Here is a 16,411-nt window from a genome sequence, read left to right on the forward strand (position 1 = left end):
TGTTCCCCTGGAGAAGGGAAGGATCCAGGGAGAGCTCAGAGCCCCTTGCAGGGCCTGAAGGGGCTCCAGGAGAGCTGGAGAGGGATTTGGGATGAGGGATGGAGGGCAGGGTTGGGTGGGATACCGATAACAACACCGCACTTGGCTCTGGTGGAGCTCTACCTGATCCACACAAGAATTGGAAGTGACATCAGCAGGGCACAAGGAAATCAGACCCAAAGCTGATCATTTAATTTCCAGCATGCAGAGAAAATTGAGAGAGCTGCTTGGATATGAAGCTAACAACTCACTATGCTGGGGCTGAGAATTTCCAGCCTGCAGCTCCTGCAGAAACTCGCTTTCCTTGAGAAGATTGTCCTCAGGAAGCAGCCCGTGATTTTTATATCTTTTTTCCATTTGTTAGAGAAAAGCCCCTCTCCTAGGCAAGCTCAGCATTGGTGAGCTGCAATCAATAACCTCTCCCTCAGCTCAGGGCTGGGCTTTAGGGGTGTTCTACATCTTTATTATGAATGAAACATCCTCAGCTGAAAATCTGGAAATCTGGAAATGTGGCTGCTCACTAAAGCTTCTCCAGCTTTTATCAGATCACCTGGAAATCCACTGAAGCAGCAGCTCGGGATCCATCCAGAAGTGCTGAGCATCAGGGAAAATGAGGGCTCACAAAACAGTTTTTTCCTTTCAGAGGTCCTTCTGTAGATAAATAATTACAGCCTGGTTCAGGGGAAATTAGGAATGACTCAGCCCCAAACTTCCAGCTTTTCATGAGGAGATTTTGGTGACAAAAAACCAGCTGGGTCAGGGGAATTTAGGAATGAGTTGACCCCAAACTTCCAGCTTTTCATGAGGAGATTTTGGTGACAAACAGACCTCGAGGAAAGGCTGAGAAGTCTCATTCTGCAGGGAAATTCCACACAGCTCGGGGCACGGAGCCCTTGAAAAGCTGGAATGGCCATTAGTCCCAAGGATTCCCTGTTGGCATCACCCGGTGTGAATGGCCCAGGAGCCTGGGATGAGCTCTGGGAACAGCACATTGTGTAGCTGCTTCTTTAATTTGAATAAATAAACATGAAAACAAAGGCCTTGTTTATTAGTTTTTACCCCAGAATAATTCCTTTGCATTGCAATTCCCTTTTTTTACCTACCCACACTAATTTTGGCATTTGCAAATGTCAACATCCCAGTTACAGACAACAACAAATTGCTTAAAAATCATCCTTTAAAAGAATTCTTTGCTTTGCTGCATTGATGTTAAACGTTTGCTGTGTGTAAGGATGCTTAATTTCATTAATTATTTTTTTTTTGACCTGAATATGCCTCACAGCAGGAATTAGAGCTGCCTTTGACTTCTCAGGAATCCAGTTTCTCCTGCAATTTTCCCAAGCTGTCCCAGGTATTTGTGGCCAGCAGCATCTCCCCGTGCCCCGAGGTCTCCTGGAGTCCAGAGGGATGTGAAGATGCCGATTCACAGAATATGCTGAGTTGGGAAGGACCCACCAGGATCATCAGGAAACTGTTGAGTGCTTCCATGGTGGGAATTGTTGACAGGGAAAATCCTCACACTGGGGTTTGTCATCACAGGTAACTCAAAGCCCAGCTGGTGATTTGCTGCTGGGAGAGAGAAGGATCCTCTGCTGGGGACTGTCTTCAGTCACTGCTCCATGACCCTCCTCTCTTATCAGTGGTGCTCTAACGCTCCCTTATCTCACAGCACTCTTGTGAAAGCTTAATTAACTAATTAATCTTTCAAAGAATTGTGATAGTCTTAGATAAAAGACACGGGGCAAAGTATCTATTAGCGTTTCCTTCTAACGTCGTTATTAACTCCTGAGAGCTCACCCGGCTTTCAACCTTTGTTTAGTGAGGATGTCGCAAGATTTTTAGACTTTTATCAAAGCAGGTGATGAAATTCTGAGCTGTTCCTGGGGCCTGCAGAGTGGGAAATCCACACCTTTGCCATCACTCGGGATCCCGGGCCACGTCCTGATGCTCTGTGGGCAAGGGAGCCAGGACAAGGAGTTTCTCCCCATCCCAGTTATGGATGTATTACATCTTTATTTATTTTATTTTTAATTGGAACGAGCACATTTAATTAGCACTGGGTTTAGAGCTCACACAGAGAAAAGCTGCCTGTCACTTGCACAGATTTCCTCTGCAGGGTTGCGTGTGCTGCCACACAGGATTCCCAGCACATCGCTCCTGCGGCACTTCCTAAGCCGTGCCTCTGGCACAACTCTTATCCCAGAGAATGGAAATGAAGGAATGGTCATTTTCCAAACAATGATGTTTATCCTCTTGCTTTTTCCCCCAAAATTAATCTCCCTGTGGATAGTTTCCATGGCCAGGGGGAGAGGCAGCAGCACGAGTGTTGTTGTGAAGGTGAGAGCTGAGTGAAAATCATTCTTCCCTGGAAGGATAATGGAATGCTGAAAGTGGGATATGGATTGGTGGGGCTGACAGGAGGGAATGAGGTCTTGGATTTGGGATTAAACCAAATGTAAGTGAGGACAGCACAGTCACCAGATGGGCTGATGGCATCTCCCAGGGTCAGGGTTCCAGGCTCGTGTTTCCCCTGCATTCCTGGGGGGATGCTGACACCCTGCCTTGGAGAGACCTTGCAGGGAACGATGAAGAAATGGGGGGGTAACACCTGAGGAAGGGGCAGGTTTGAAATGCTGGGGAGGATGAACCTCCTGGCTACAGCCAGGCAGCTTCAGCTCGGCTTCAGATCTGTCGGGCGGTGAATTCTCGGGCATCAATCCCCCTGTTTGTCCTGATTTCAGTGGAATGAGGGGGAACCAGTGGAACCCCTGTCCTCGGGCACCTACAGCCTTTTTGTGAGCAGCAGGGCCACGTCTCTCCATAGCAAAGGTCTGGAGTTAATCACAGGATCACAGATCTGGTTTGGATTTAAAGGGACATTAAAGCCCACCCAGTGCCACCCCTGCCATGGCAGGGACACCTTCCCCTGTCCCAGGCTGCTCCAGCCCCAATGTCCCGCCCGGCCTTGGGCACTGCCAGGGATCCGGGGGTACCCAGTGCCAGGGCCTGCCCACCCTGCCAGGGCAGGATTTCTCCCGGATCTCCGCTCCCTGCCCTCGGTGTAAACCCTTCCCCGTGTCCCGGCGCTCCCGGCCGGTGCCAGCGCGGCCGCCGACGCAAAATGGAGGCGGCGGGGTCTCCCCCACCCCTTCCCCCCGTTTTCCCCCTCTCTCCCACCCTTTTCCAGCCATTCCCACCCCTCTCCCGCGTCCCTCCCCCGGCCTGCGGCGGGACTACGAGTCCCATGGCGCCGCGGGCCGGGGGCGGAGCGGGGCTTTGTGCGGGCGGCATGCGGGGGAGCCGCAGCCGGGGCTGGAGCCGGAGCCGGAGCGAGCCCGCCCCGGGGGGAGGAGGGCGAGGGCGGCGAGCCATGCCGGGCGGCGGCGCGGCGGAGCGGCCGCGGTGGTAGAGGGCGAGCCCGCCCGGCCGGGGCGCGGAGCAGCGCGGAGCGGCCGCCATGGGCAACGCGGGGAGCGTGGACGCGCAGCAGACGGAGCTGAGGGCGCACAGCGTCCCCCTGAAGCTGCCCATGCCCGAGCCCGGAGAGCTGGAGGAGCGCTTCGCCGTGGTGCTGGTGAGCGCCGGCCCCATTGTCTGCGGGGAAGGAAGGGGGGAGCGGCGGGGGAAGGGGGGAGCGGAGGAAAGTTGGCTCGGGAGCCGCGGCCGGGCACAGGTGGGCTCGGCGGGGCGGTGCCGCCCGCGGGACGGGGCCGCGGTTCTTTGTCTCGGCAGCCCCTGAGGGCCCGCGGGGCCCGGCCCGGGCGGCTCCCGGGGCCGGGGAGCGCAGCCCGCGGGGAGCGGCCGGGATCAGCCGCGGCTGCTCCGGACACCCGCTGCTCCTTCTGGGGGAAACCCGCTCCTTCTGGGGGAAACCTGCTCCTTCTCCTCCGGGGACACCCGCTCCTTTTTCTCTGGAGACACCCGCTCCTTCTGGGGGACACCCGCTCCTTCTCCTCTGGGGACACCTACAGCTGCCCGGAGGTCGCCCACAGCTCCTCAGGGACACCCGTTCCTTCTCGGGGACACCCACAGCTCCTCAGGGACACCCACAGCTCCTCAGGGACACCCACAGCTCCTCAGGGACACCCACAGCTCCTCAGAGGACACCCCGCTTCTGTGCGCCCCGGGACACCTCGGGCTTTCTCCTCTCGCCGTCCCGTTTGGCCGGGACACCCCGGTGCTTCTCCCCGCGGGGCAGCGGCGTTTTCATTTACGGACGGGTCCTTCCCTGGAAGGGCTGAGCTTTCCCTGGGCAAACCTCCCTCTTCCTTCGGGGTACCACCGCGGCTCGAGGCTCGCACCCCATCTCTTTTCCGCCTGTTTTTGCCGGGAGCCGCGTTCGCGTGTGGAGCGGGAGCTGGGGGAGCAGGGGGAGAGAGAGGCTCCATGTGCGTGCCGTGCCCTGCTCTCGCTGTAATGCCATGGGAAGCCCGGAGCTGCCGGGGTAATTCCCGTCTCGCATCCCAGAGCCGCCCCCCCGCTCCCTGGAGCGCTCCCGGCGCTGGGAGAGGATTCACAACTGGTGTGTGTTGGGGATTATTTCTGGTTAGACCCAATTAGATTATCATGTCTAAGAAAAGAATAAGCCTATTCAGTCAGGAACCCCCACGGACGAGCCAAATGGCGAGTGAGATGTTACGATTATTAGGCACAGTGGAGAAAAGCCTGGTGTCGCCTTGCTCTTGTCGGGGAAAGCCGGAGATGGGAGATGCTCCCGCAGGCAGCACATGGCTCAGAATCCAGTCTGGATTCGGCTGTGACTACCAGGAGGGCTCCCGGCTCCGTCTGCGGGAGGAAATCGCTGCCTTTGGGTTAGGGCTGATGGATGGGATCAGTAAAAGGCTGAGACGTCATTTGGGGGAGCGTTAGAAACGTGTAAGGTAAATACGGGAGATAACAGCCTGTCATTTCCTGAGGTGCCTGCAAGGAGGGGGTGGCCTCTGGATTTAGAAGACGGACTTCAATTAAGGCTGGGAGGATGAGTGCTGCAGCTTTGCTGGAGGGAGAGGCTGGCTGTGCAGGTGGGCAGTCTGTACAAACACGGCATGGCAGCGTTTTCCCCCTCTGATTTCTTCTCCTGCTGGGAGAAGCTGCAAGATGGGACTCAGACACCACCAAAAAATCACCTTCGTGCTGTTCTTGCAGCCAGCCAGGCATGGCTGGTGTTGCTGCAGCTTCCAGGAAATATCTGACTGGTTTGTGAAAGGATAAAGTGCCGGGCTGTGATTATTTTGTTTTCTCTGTGGCTCTGAGGGAGGGATGACTGTGCCACTGGTCAAACCCCAGAACGGGGTAGGCTGGAGAAGGGCAGGGATTAACCAGAAAGGAATGACTAGGGGAAAAACCATAAGGAATATTTTCTGTGGGGACAGAGGATGAGTCAGGAGATGGGAGAATGAAGAAGGAGATGCTGAAGGTTATAAGACTAAATCTCACCTTCTTTATGTGCTGTCTTAAGAAATTAGCCTGGCACAAGCACTGCTGGCACACTCGGAGCCCTGCTGAGGTCCCGCAGGGCTGTGCTGACAATACCAATTTCCATATCTCTGATGGAATTCCCAGGGCTGATTGGGACGGTGATGAACACGTTGAGTTGCTATGTGCAGGTCTCCAGCCCTCACGCTGGGAGGGCTGTGCCCATTGCAGGAGGGAGAGGTCCCATCCGTGAGTTTGGAAGTTTTATTCTCTCCCCTCGTGCAGAGCAGGGAGCCCTGGCCCTCAGAACCACGAGGAGAGCACGGGTTGGCCGTGATTTCACCGTGAGTGCCGTGACACCAACTGGTTTATTGTTATTATTTATTCAAACGTGCTGTCCTGAGCTGCTCCAGGGATCTCTGGAGTCCCTTCAGCGAGGGGATGTTGTGCCTGGAGGTGATGGATGTGTGCCAGCCTGTGTTTGCTGGGCTGGCAGAGGATTTTGGGTTGAGAAAGGGCTCTGGTGCGGTGGTTTGTTTGCCTTGAACACACCTGGTCATGTCAAACACTCACCTGGTCATGTCAAACACTCACCTGGTCATGTCAAACACTCTCCTAGTCATGTCAAACACCCACCTGGTCACTCGGAACACCCATCTGGTCACCTGGAACACACACCTGGTCACCTCAAACACTCACCTGGTCACCTGGTCACCTGGAACACCCTCCTGGTCACCTGGAGTACCCATCTGGTCACCCGGAACACTCACCTGGTCATGTCAAACACCCACTTGGTCACCTGGAACACTCTCCTGGTCTCCTGGAGCACTCATCTGGTCACCTGGAACACACAGCTGGTCATGTCTAATACACACCTGGTCACCTGGAACACCCTCCTGGTCACCTGGAACACCCTCCTGGTCACCTGGAGCACACCTGGTCACCTTCCTGCCTCCTGATCCTCCTTGAGGTACATAAATTGCAGGAGATGATGGGCCGTGCTCCCAGTGACGTTTTTTGGGTGAAGCTCTCCAGGTCGTGCTCCGTGTGCCGTTCCTGAGGATGTCCCGAGCCAGCAGGAGGGAGGGTGGCACCTCTGGCTGTGCCATTCCTCGGGGTCTGTTGGGCAGGAACATGGGGGTTTTCCTGTGGATCTGCATCTCCCTGGCTGGATTTGGCTGTAGAAATGTAGGAATGTGCTGCCGTGGTTCATGAGTCGAGTCCGTGCTGCCGAGGAGCGGGCGCTGTGTGTGTTCTGGATGATGGGATGTGCTTCAAGGAGGAGAATGTGGGCAAGCCAAGAGAGATCCAGGTTTCTGGCTGTGAACTGAGTGTTGTTTCTTCCATCCCCTCAAACTGATGGGAATTCTCCCCTTTTCCAAGAAGTAATTCCCTTCTCTCGAGATTTCACAGGAGTGGGAAGTGCAGGGAGGCAGTGGTGTGGCTTTGCCACCAAGTTCTGGATTTGGCTGCACTGGATCTGAGCTCTGACTCTGAGCTCCCAGCACTGGCACATCCCCTTGGGAACATCCCAGCCTCATCCCTTCCTCAGTGCTCCTTCCCTGCCTTTTCCCTCTGGACACGTGGGCAGAAATCCCCAGTTGTGGTGAGCAGCGCTGCTCGGAGGAAACCACAGCTCAGTGAACCAGGGGTGCCAGAGTGGCCGCAGACGCGGTGGCACCGGAGCCGCGAGTCCTGGGAGCCAGTCCCACATTTCCAGCTCCTGCAGCAGGGTGGTCTCCCTGAACCCGGCACGGGGCTGCACGTTTGCAGATGCCACGTGGTTTGGAGGAAGCAGCCAGGCCGGGCTTGGCAGGGGAAATCGCTGCCTAATGAGCTGTGATTGACATAATTTGACTGCTGGATTACAAATCCGCGGTGAGGTTAACAGGAAATATCCTCTTACCCCCTCTGAGTGGGGTTTGGGTGCACAAAGGGCTCCTCTGTGCTCTGGGAGATGGAGGCTTGGCCAGAGGGTGAGGGAGGTGTTGCCACCCCCAGGGAAGGCACCTACCTGTCCCTGCTTTGCTCCCATCTTCTTCCTGCTGGAATTCCTTCTTCCCGCTGGATTTGGTCATTCTCCATCCCAGGGAAGGCAGTTGGAGTGTCTGGGAGCTCAGTGTGAAAACTCCTAATGTTCCCCAGCTGCTCCCCTTCCTCATTGTCTATCAGATATATTAGGCATTGTTTTATAAAATATATATATAAATGTGTATATTGTTTAGGGTCTGCAAGTCATTACGGAGCACGACAGGGCTGCAGGAGATTTCTGTGGGATAGGATCAGCTCCCCTGCTCTGGTGGGGCACTGGATTCCCTGTTGTGATCCCTGAATTTAACAGGATTCCCTTGGGATGGATTTGAGTTGAGATCCTGAGGTGCCTGATACAGGTGGCAGTGGGAGACACTAAAGCAGGTTTAGAAATCCTCAGGAAAACAAGATTTCCAAAATCCAGATCTCCAAAAGACCTTTGGGCTTTCTTTGTTGGGGCCTCAGCCCTGCCAGGCTCCTGCCCTTGGTGTTTTTCCTCAGGGTCTTGTTGAAGTGACAGAAACAACCTGATAAATCCCATTGTTAAATCTGTATATTTCAGAGGGGTTAAATGTACAGCAGCACCGCGTGGTGACGCTTCTGCCCGGCTTCTGTCGGTCAGGGCATGGCATTTGTAAGTTTTTCCACCCAGACATCACAGGAGAACGTTTTTGTCCAACTGATTTTTTTTCCTTTGAGTGTCTGGGATAGGAGGGTGCTGTGGTGGGTATTTAGCTGCTGGTAACTCTGCTGAAATTAATTTCAGCTCCCTGGAAACCTGGAATACTTGAAGAATGGCTGGGCTGATGTAGATGAATATATTTTTGGGTGTACCATTTCTCCATGCCAGATAATCCTGTTAATTTGGCTGATGGTGGAGGGATGAACCCTCTAAATTACACATTAAATTTGATTTAAGGTGAACCACAACAGGTCAAGCAAAACCTCTGCCTTTACCTTTAACCTGCCCCATCCTCTTTCCTCAGAGCGCCGATATCAAACGTCTCTATCGACTTCCTTAACCTTGTGTGCAAGATAAAGGGGATTTTATTATTTTTATTTTGTCTCCACCAGCAAGGTCATGCACAAGTGAGCTGTGAAACGCTCTCTTGGGTACTGCCCCACATCGTGGGTGACGCTAAAGAAAGAATTGGAGAGGTGCAAGATGAAATTCGGAGTTTCCAGGGCCACCTTTAATCAATCAGTAGCTCTTGAGTAGTTTTTGATGGGTGATTGAACAACTCGGAGCCACGGGTGGCTGCCTTCAGTCTTTAGTTTTAAAATCACTTCAGCTTTTCCTGCTGCATGAGAAGGTTTTAAAGGGCACAGAGAACCCAGCAGGTGACAGAGCCAAAGCAAAATGTTTGATTTCCCCTCGTGTTTCGGAAGCGCTTGGGTGTTTTTACTGCGTTTTTTGGATTGTTGGATGAAGGTTGTGAACGGTTCAGGAGCTTCTTAAGGACTCCAAGCCCTTTTGGAATGAAGCATCCATGTGGAGGTGTGTGTGGGGATTTATCAGCCCCTGGCCTGGGGTTGGGTGGTTCCTTTGGAGAAGGGGAGGGTTTTCCCTGTTGGAATTTTGGGTGTTCCAGCTGCAGGAGGGCTTGGGCTGGTGTTCCATGTGGTATCAGCAGCACCCCTGCTTTACCAGGCAGTGTCCTGCTGTCGTTTTGAGTCCAGAAATGACTTTTTTCCCTCCAGTGTGTCAGCAGCAGGGGTTTCAGTCTGTCCTCTTGGTCTGGAGCTCCTCACTGGGCGGGCGAAGGACCCTGCAGGAGCAGCTGCTTTGCTTTTCCTCCTCATTTCTCACTCCAGGGGCATCCATCCTAAAATGAAACCAACCTTTGACATTCACTGATTTCAGGTTGCTTACTGGGAGATTCCTGAGGGGCAAACCTGGTGCCATCCCTGCCTTTTCCCCCAAACCCATACAAAGTTTGGAGCTTTCTGTTCATTTTCCAGGCTGTTGCTGCTCCTCCAGCTGGGAAGGGGGAATGAGCACAGCCCAGGGTTCCTTTGGAGGTGGAGAATGCCTGGGATTGGTTGCAGTTTTGCTTTTCCTTTGCTGTCCCAGCTGTGGTTTGTGATGCTGGCTGTGGGGAGTGGCTGGCTCTGGGGCAGGTTTGTGTGCCCAGCTGGAAGGGCTGGCACCAGTGCCCACTGTGGGTTTGGAGCTCAGGGAATGGGAAATCCCGTGGTTTGCTGCAGGTTCTGTGCACGAGTTGTCAGAGTTGGTGATGTCCAGCAGGAGAGTTCGGTGTCACTTCTGCACCAAAACCATCCCAGGCTGCTCAAAGCCCTGTCCAAGGGCCTGGGACACTCCCAGGGATTGGGGCAGCCCCAGCTGCTCTGGGAATCTGTGCCAGGGCCTTCCCACCCTCACAGGGAGGAATTCCTGTCCAATTCCCACCTAACATTGGGGACATGGGGCAGCTCTGGGGGCTCTGCTGCCATCGCCATCCCTTCTACCCCTGGAGCATCAGGACACAACTTGGGAAAGGCCAGGAGGCCAGAGAGACAGAATTCCACAAGGGTTTTGGCTGGAAGGGCCACGAAGGATTAGCCAGCATCACCCCTTCCACCATCCCAGGCTGCTCCAAGCCCCAAGCTGCTCTGGAACACTTCCAGGGGTCCAGGGGCAGCCACAGCTTCTCTGGGAATTCCATCCCAGGTTCTCCCCACCCTGTCAGACAGGAATTCCTTCCCAATATCCCAATGTCCCAATATCCCTCTGAAAGGGCAGGAGGCCAGAGTGGCAGAATCCCAGGATGGCCTGGCTTGGGAGGGACTTGAAATCCCATCCCACCTCCCACTGTCCCAGGCTGCTCCAAGCCCCGTCCAGCCTGGCCTGGGACACTTCCAGGGGTCCAGGGGCAGCGTCTCTGGGAATAACCCAGATTTCTGGGATTCTGTGCTCCACAGCCAGCCCTGCCTCTCTCCTGGGCTGGCCTGGGCCTGGCAGGACAGGCTGGCACCCGGCTGTGCCCGCAGGAATCCGAGCTGGAGCTCTGGCACCGTGACCTGGGGCTGGAGAGCTCTCCCCAGCACGAGCACATGAATTATGCAGAACATGCTAATGAGGCAGCACTTCAGCCCTGGTTTATTTTTAAGCATCTGGGCTGCCTCTTGGGTCTGAATTCAGCACTTTCTGATCAGGATCAAAACAATTCCCCGTGCAGGCAGCCAGACACGAGAAGAGCTTGGTTTTCCTGCTCCTTTTCCGTGTCCTTGGAAGGTGTGGGGACAGCAGGAGGTCGGAGCTGTGGCTCTGGAAGGTTTTTTCTTCTCTGCTGGGAGGCACAAATGGGATTTTTGTTTGGTCACCAGAAGATTAGAGTTTAAAACCAGCAGGGCAGAGTGCCTGCAGGCAGTGCTGGTGACCCGGCTGGCGGTGAGCGGCGTGCAGCCACGTTTTACACAAACTCAGCTGAATTATTGTTCTCTTCATTTGGAAGAGTCCATTTGGGAATTCGCTATGGGAAATCAGTGACACAATCAAAATTCTGCTTGATTGATATCTGGGTTAGAGAAAATCTCTAGCCCTGAGCCTCCAGCAGCGCAGCAAAGGGCTCAGGCTGCTCAGGTAACAGCTCTTGGAGCTGCTGGTGCTTAAAAAGTGGGAAATTCCCATTTCTCACATCCTGATTTCGGTTCTGGAGGGCTGAGCAGGTTTCCATCGCTCCATATGCTCACACCAGCTGGCCCCAAGGGTTGTGCTCCTGCCCACGTTCCGTGAGCCGTTCCCAGTTATTCTGCTCCACTTTAGGTAGGATTTCAGGGAAAGACTTTTTCCCCACAAGGTGCTGGGCACTGGGAGCTCCAGGGACAGCGCTGCCAGGGATGCCCAGGCTGGGGTTTTGGGGTGGGTTTTGGGGTGTCTGTGCGGGGCCAGGAGCTGCATCCCTGATCCTGTCAGTCCCTCCCAGCTCTGATATTCCCTGTGATCTGTGCCTGGTGCGAGGTCTGTGATGTGCAGCCCTCTCAGCCCTGCTCTGTAGTCCCAATAACCCAGAGTTCTGTATGGAAAAACACGAGCCCCAAGCCCTCCTAGGATCAAACACGACCTTTCAGGGGGGTTTCATTGCAGCAAGGCCTGGCTGGTGTAGAATGTTCTATCCCCTGCTCAGGGTAACATCTTGCAGAGCCTCAGCGTGTGCTGGTTTTCAGCCCAGCCCGGGGTCTCTTTAACAAAACCAGCGTTTGTCTGCGGGGACTGAGCAGCCTTAAACACACATTTGGGCAGGAGGTTCCTGAAGGCCCAGAATGGGGGCATTGTGCTGCCAATGAATGGGGCTCACACCAGAGCTGGGCCCTGCTGGACCTCCAGGACAGCTCTGGGTGTCCTGGATCCCAGAGGGGACACCTCAGCCTTGGGACAGCGTTCCCAGAGCTGGGCTGGGCCCCACACAGGGATCCCGTGGCAGGAAAATCCACAGGAAAACTCCAGAGGTTCTGACTTCCCTCGTCACGTTCCCTGAGCGGCGCAGAGCGGTGTTAACTGTGGAGGCACAGCACACGGGAAGGGCTTCAGGGACATTGGGATATTGGGATATTGGGAAGGAATTCCTGTCTGACAGGGTGGGGAGGGCCTGGAATGGAATTCCCAGAGAAGCTGTGGCTGCCCCTGGACCCCTGGAAGTGTCCCAGGCCAGGCTGGACGGGGCTTGGAGCAGCCTGGGACAGTGGGAGGTGGGATGGGATTTCAAGTCCCTTCCAAGCCAGGCCATCCTGGGATTCTGTCACTCTGGCCTCCTGCCCTTTTAGAGGGATATTGGGATATTGGGAAGGAATTCCTGTCTGACAGGGTGGGGAGGACCTGGGATGGAATTCCCAGGGAAGCTGTGGCTGCCCCTGGACCCCTGGAAGTGTTCCAGAGCAGCTTGGGGCTTGGAGCAGCCTGGGATGGTGGAAGGGGTGGTGCTGGCTAATCCTTCGTGGCCCTTCCAGCCAAAACCCCTGTGGAATTCTGTCTCTCTGGCCTCCTGGCCATTCCCAAGTTGTGTCCTGATGCTCCAGGGGCAGAAGGGGTTGGTGACAGCAGCAGAGCCCCCAGGGCTGCCCTCGGTGTCCCCAAAATCTGTGGGCGGCTCCAGCCACGCTCCCCACGCGGGTGCTGGGAGTTGCTCCAGCACGGGATGTCCTTGAGAACATGATTATTCTTCCAGAATATTCTTCCAGAAACATAAGAAGAAATTCCAGATTTTGTAACGTGCATTTGGCTGTTGCGAGAGATACCTTAAAAAAATACCAAAATTGTATTTTTCCCCCCTCTTTTTCTTTTTAACATATATTGTTTGGCCAGAAATCCTTTACTATAAAAGGACTTGGGGCAGCTCTAGATCGTACATCTGTTCCTTGTTTGTCTGCAAAATGACTGCACAGCGGAGGCCAAAAGCAGAGAATAGAGGGTTGTACAAATTGGCAAAGTTGCTGGAGTCTTTCAGAAGCCAGTAATTACAATGAAGAAGCAAATTGTTCAATCCAGAAATCCCGGCTGTTCATCCATCCAACATCCTGCCATGTCCCCCTGTGGCTCCCCTTGTCCTGCTTTCCAAAGGACAGAGAAATATCCCAGTTCCACCTGGGGCAGGTTTGGAGCTGGCACCAGAGGGAAGGGATGGAAATGGCTTTTACTTGAAAGTTTATACAGCACTTTTTCTGACAAAGGTTCCCAATAATTTACTGTGTTTGGGAGTGCTTCAAAGGCCTCTCTGCCCAGCTCTGAGCCTCGCAAGTGCAGATGATCAAATAAATTAACTCTCACAAATATTTAACTTAAAGGCTGCTCAAACAGGGGCTTTGATGTTGAGTGTGTGTGGGGGAGCCTCTGTGTGGCTGCTCACTCTCCTGGGGATATTGGGTGAACATTGAATTTGTCTCTCAGATAGGAGAAGCCCAAAATTAGAGATGTAAATAAGAATTAATGATGTTTGTTGTTCCCCCTCCGTGGGCATTGGGGTGAGTTCTGGCCCAGAGAGTTTTATGGGAAGTTTTACTGGATTGGCTGTGCCATCCATCCCAAAAAACTTTGGCTCAGGAGTGATTTTGGTGCCAGGTGTTGCTCGGCGGCCGCAGCTCTCTGCAGGTAACCGGAGTCCTTTTGATGTCAGGGTAATTATTAAAGCTCGGTGGATTGAGGCAGGAAGTGTTTGGTAATTAATTTAATCCTTGTGTGATAGCAGCTGCTTGCAGGTAGCTGGGGTGGATGGCTGCGAGTTGTTGGCTGAAAATTGCAGCTTCCTGAAATAGTCTGGGAGTTGTCAGATCTTCCCAATGATCTGCTCGCAGGGAATTGTGTCTGAGCTTCAGCTGCAAATTCCTGTTCTCTTGATCATCTAAATGAGTATCTGAGTGTGGCAAATGCACAATGTTCTTTTTGCTAAATAAAACAAGAGCTTCCGTGCTTGACAGGAGTTTTTATTCTCCATGAATTTTTCAGGAGCCTCTGGAGGAAGGTGAGGAGTGAGAGGAGCTTGGAGCAGCCTGGGATGGGCAGGGGTGGGGTGGGATGGGCTTTAAGGTCCCTTCCCATCCAAACCCTGCCAGTATTCCATGATTCTGTGCCTGAGCAGGTGAGCAAAGTGCACAAAACACTTGTTGAAACTTGGCTTTTTAACTCCTTCAGCACAAGGGACACCCAGGATAGTCAGGGCTGTTTTCCTTGCTGGTGTGGTGGCCACGCTCAGGAGAAGTGACCCACATCAAATGGCAGAAGAGGATTTTAGGAAGCTGAGTGTCAGGAATTTAGGAAGAAGAATTTAGGAAGCTGAGTGTCAGGAATTTAGGAAGAGGAATTTAGGAAGCTGAGTCTCAGGAATTTAGGAAGAAGAATTTAGGAAGCTGAGTGTCAGGAATTTAGGAAGAAGAATTTAGGAAGCTGAGTCTCAGGAATTTAGGAAGAGGAATTTAGGAAGCTGAGTGTCAGTCTGGGCTGGATCAGAGGGAAATGACCTTGCAGCTCAGAGCTTTGCAGGGTCAGCTCAGGGACTGGAGACCTTTTCTCTCTTCTGAGGAATCTCTTGCTCCCTCTGAGTCTGCAGAAGCTTTGGGACCGTTCCCAGCTCTCCCCTCACTTGGTGTGGGAGCAAGAGGTGTTTTCCAGAAATAAATCTGTGTGGATTCCTGGGAATCCACAGCCTGAGCAGAAGGCAGGTGGGATTTCTCTGTGCTGGGGAACAATTCTGTCACACTTAAATGCTTCAATTAGAACGTGAAATAAACTGTGCAGGAGTTCCTGTAAGCTGCTGAGTCCTTCCCTGTTGAGCACCAGGATCCCTGGTCAGGATCAGAAGAGGATGCAGATTAATTCCTAAATTCCAGGAAATCCAGCCCTCAATTTTCTCCTGCATCCTCGGATGTGGCAGATCCAAGGTATCCCAAGCTGGATTTGCAGGGAAGAGGAGAAACTGGGATACCTACAAACACCAGCGAGGCAAAAATTGATTAAGCATGAAATTCTTCTCAGCTGGCTCGGGGACAAAAGGTTGCACAACTGAAAGGGAAAAGGAATTTTATTTGGAAAGCTCAGGGCTATTGTTTGTTTGGTTTTGCTGGTGTTTATTTTCTGTCTGATGGCAGATCTTTGTTAAAGGTGAATTATCCCTTCTGTTTAGCAAGTGGAGTGAAAACAGCCCCGATGCACTCGTGAGGCATTCAGGGAATTGTTGGAATTGTTAAAATTGTTTGAGGTGCTCCCAGGAAGTGCTTGGGGGTACTTGAGGTGCCAGAACCCGTGTGGAGCAGAGGGTTACTTGTGTTCCTTTTTCTGCTCTTGAAACAGCCCAGACAGCACAAAAATAAATGCTCAAATGTGCTGAAACGTCACCAAAAAATACCTGCTGTAATATTTAAAATTTAACCTACAGCCTTGTTTGGGTACCACATCCCAGCTACTGCTGCTGTGCCAAAACATTTCACAGAAAAGATGTGGGGGGAGAAAAGCACCTCCTTTTTAACTCTGGGGAAATTTGGGGTTGGATTTATCCTTTGACATTGGGGAAATTTGGGGTTGGATTTGTCCTTTAACACTGGAGAAATTCAGGTTTGGATTTATCCTTTAACACTGGGGAAATTCAGGTTTGGATTTACCCTTTAATGCTGGGGAAATTTGGGGTTGGATTTATTCCTTTAACATTGGAAAAATTTGGGGTTGGATCTGTCCTTTAACACTGGGGAAATTTGGGTGTGGATTTGTCCTTAAGCACTGGGGAAATTCAGGTTTGGATTTATCCTTTAAGACTGGGGAAATTCAGATTTGGATTTATCCTTTAACAGTGGGAGGATTCAGGTTTGGATTTATCCTTTAACTGGGAAGATTCAGGTTTGGATTTATCCTTTAACACTGGGGAAATTTGGATTTGGATTTATCCTTTAACACTGGGGAAATTTGGGTTTGGGTTTGTCCTTTAACACTGGGGAAATTTGGATTTGGATTGATTCCATCTCAGAACCAGTGGCTTTGGGAATCCCTTATCAAGAAGATGTTCCTGCTGTGAGAGCTCAGGGTCTATCCCAGGGTCACCCTCCCCGAGCTGACGGGACAGGCAGAGTTTAACTCCTTTAACCACGATTTCCTGCAGCAGGGCCCTTTCCCACAGGGATTCCAGGGAAAACAGGGAGCTGTGTGTAGCCAAAACACGGATGGAGGGCCGGGCTGGGGCCACTCTTATCCCGCTGACCTTGTGGGATGTCACATCCACGGACACGGCCGCGGTTCCCAAGCCCTCCCTCGGCGCTCAGGAATGCCCCACTTTTGGTTTTCAAGGTGCCCCAATTCTGCCTCTTTCCTCCTCTTTGCAATCCCAGAGATTTTTTGTGTTCTTTGTATTCCCTTCACCAGCAAATTTTGGGTCAAAACTTTCACTTTCCTCCCCAGAGCTGGAAGCAGCAGCTTTTGCAGCAGCTCAGTTCACCACAATATTTTATT

General features: G+C 52.9%; 1 protein-coding gene across 1 annotated transcript in view; it reads left to right on the forward strand.

The window, feature by feature from the left end:
• The first annotated feature begins 3,419 nt into the window (after positions 1-3,419).
• FMNL2 (formin like 2) overlaps positions 3,420-16,411 on the forward strand; it is a 111,922-nt gene continuing 98,930 nt past the window's right edge. Inside the window, exon 1 of the mRNA XM_033516202.1 lies at positions 3,420-3,613. Coding sequence (XP_033372093.1) covers positions 3,497-3,613 — 117 coding nt within the window. The 5' untranslated portion in view covers positions 3,420-3,496. The remainder of the gene's footprint in view (positions 3,614-16,411) is intronic.

This window comes from Parus major, chromosome 7, assembly GCF_001522545.3.
Source record: "Parus major isolate Abel chromosome 7, Parus_major1.1, whole genome shotgun sequence".
In the NCBI taxonomy this organism is placed as follows: Eukaryota; Metazoa; Chordata; class Aves; order Passeriformes; family Paridae; genus Parus; species Parus major.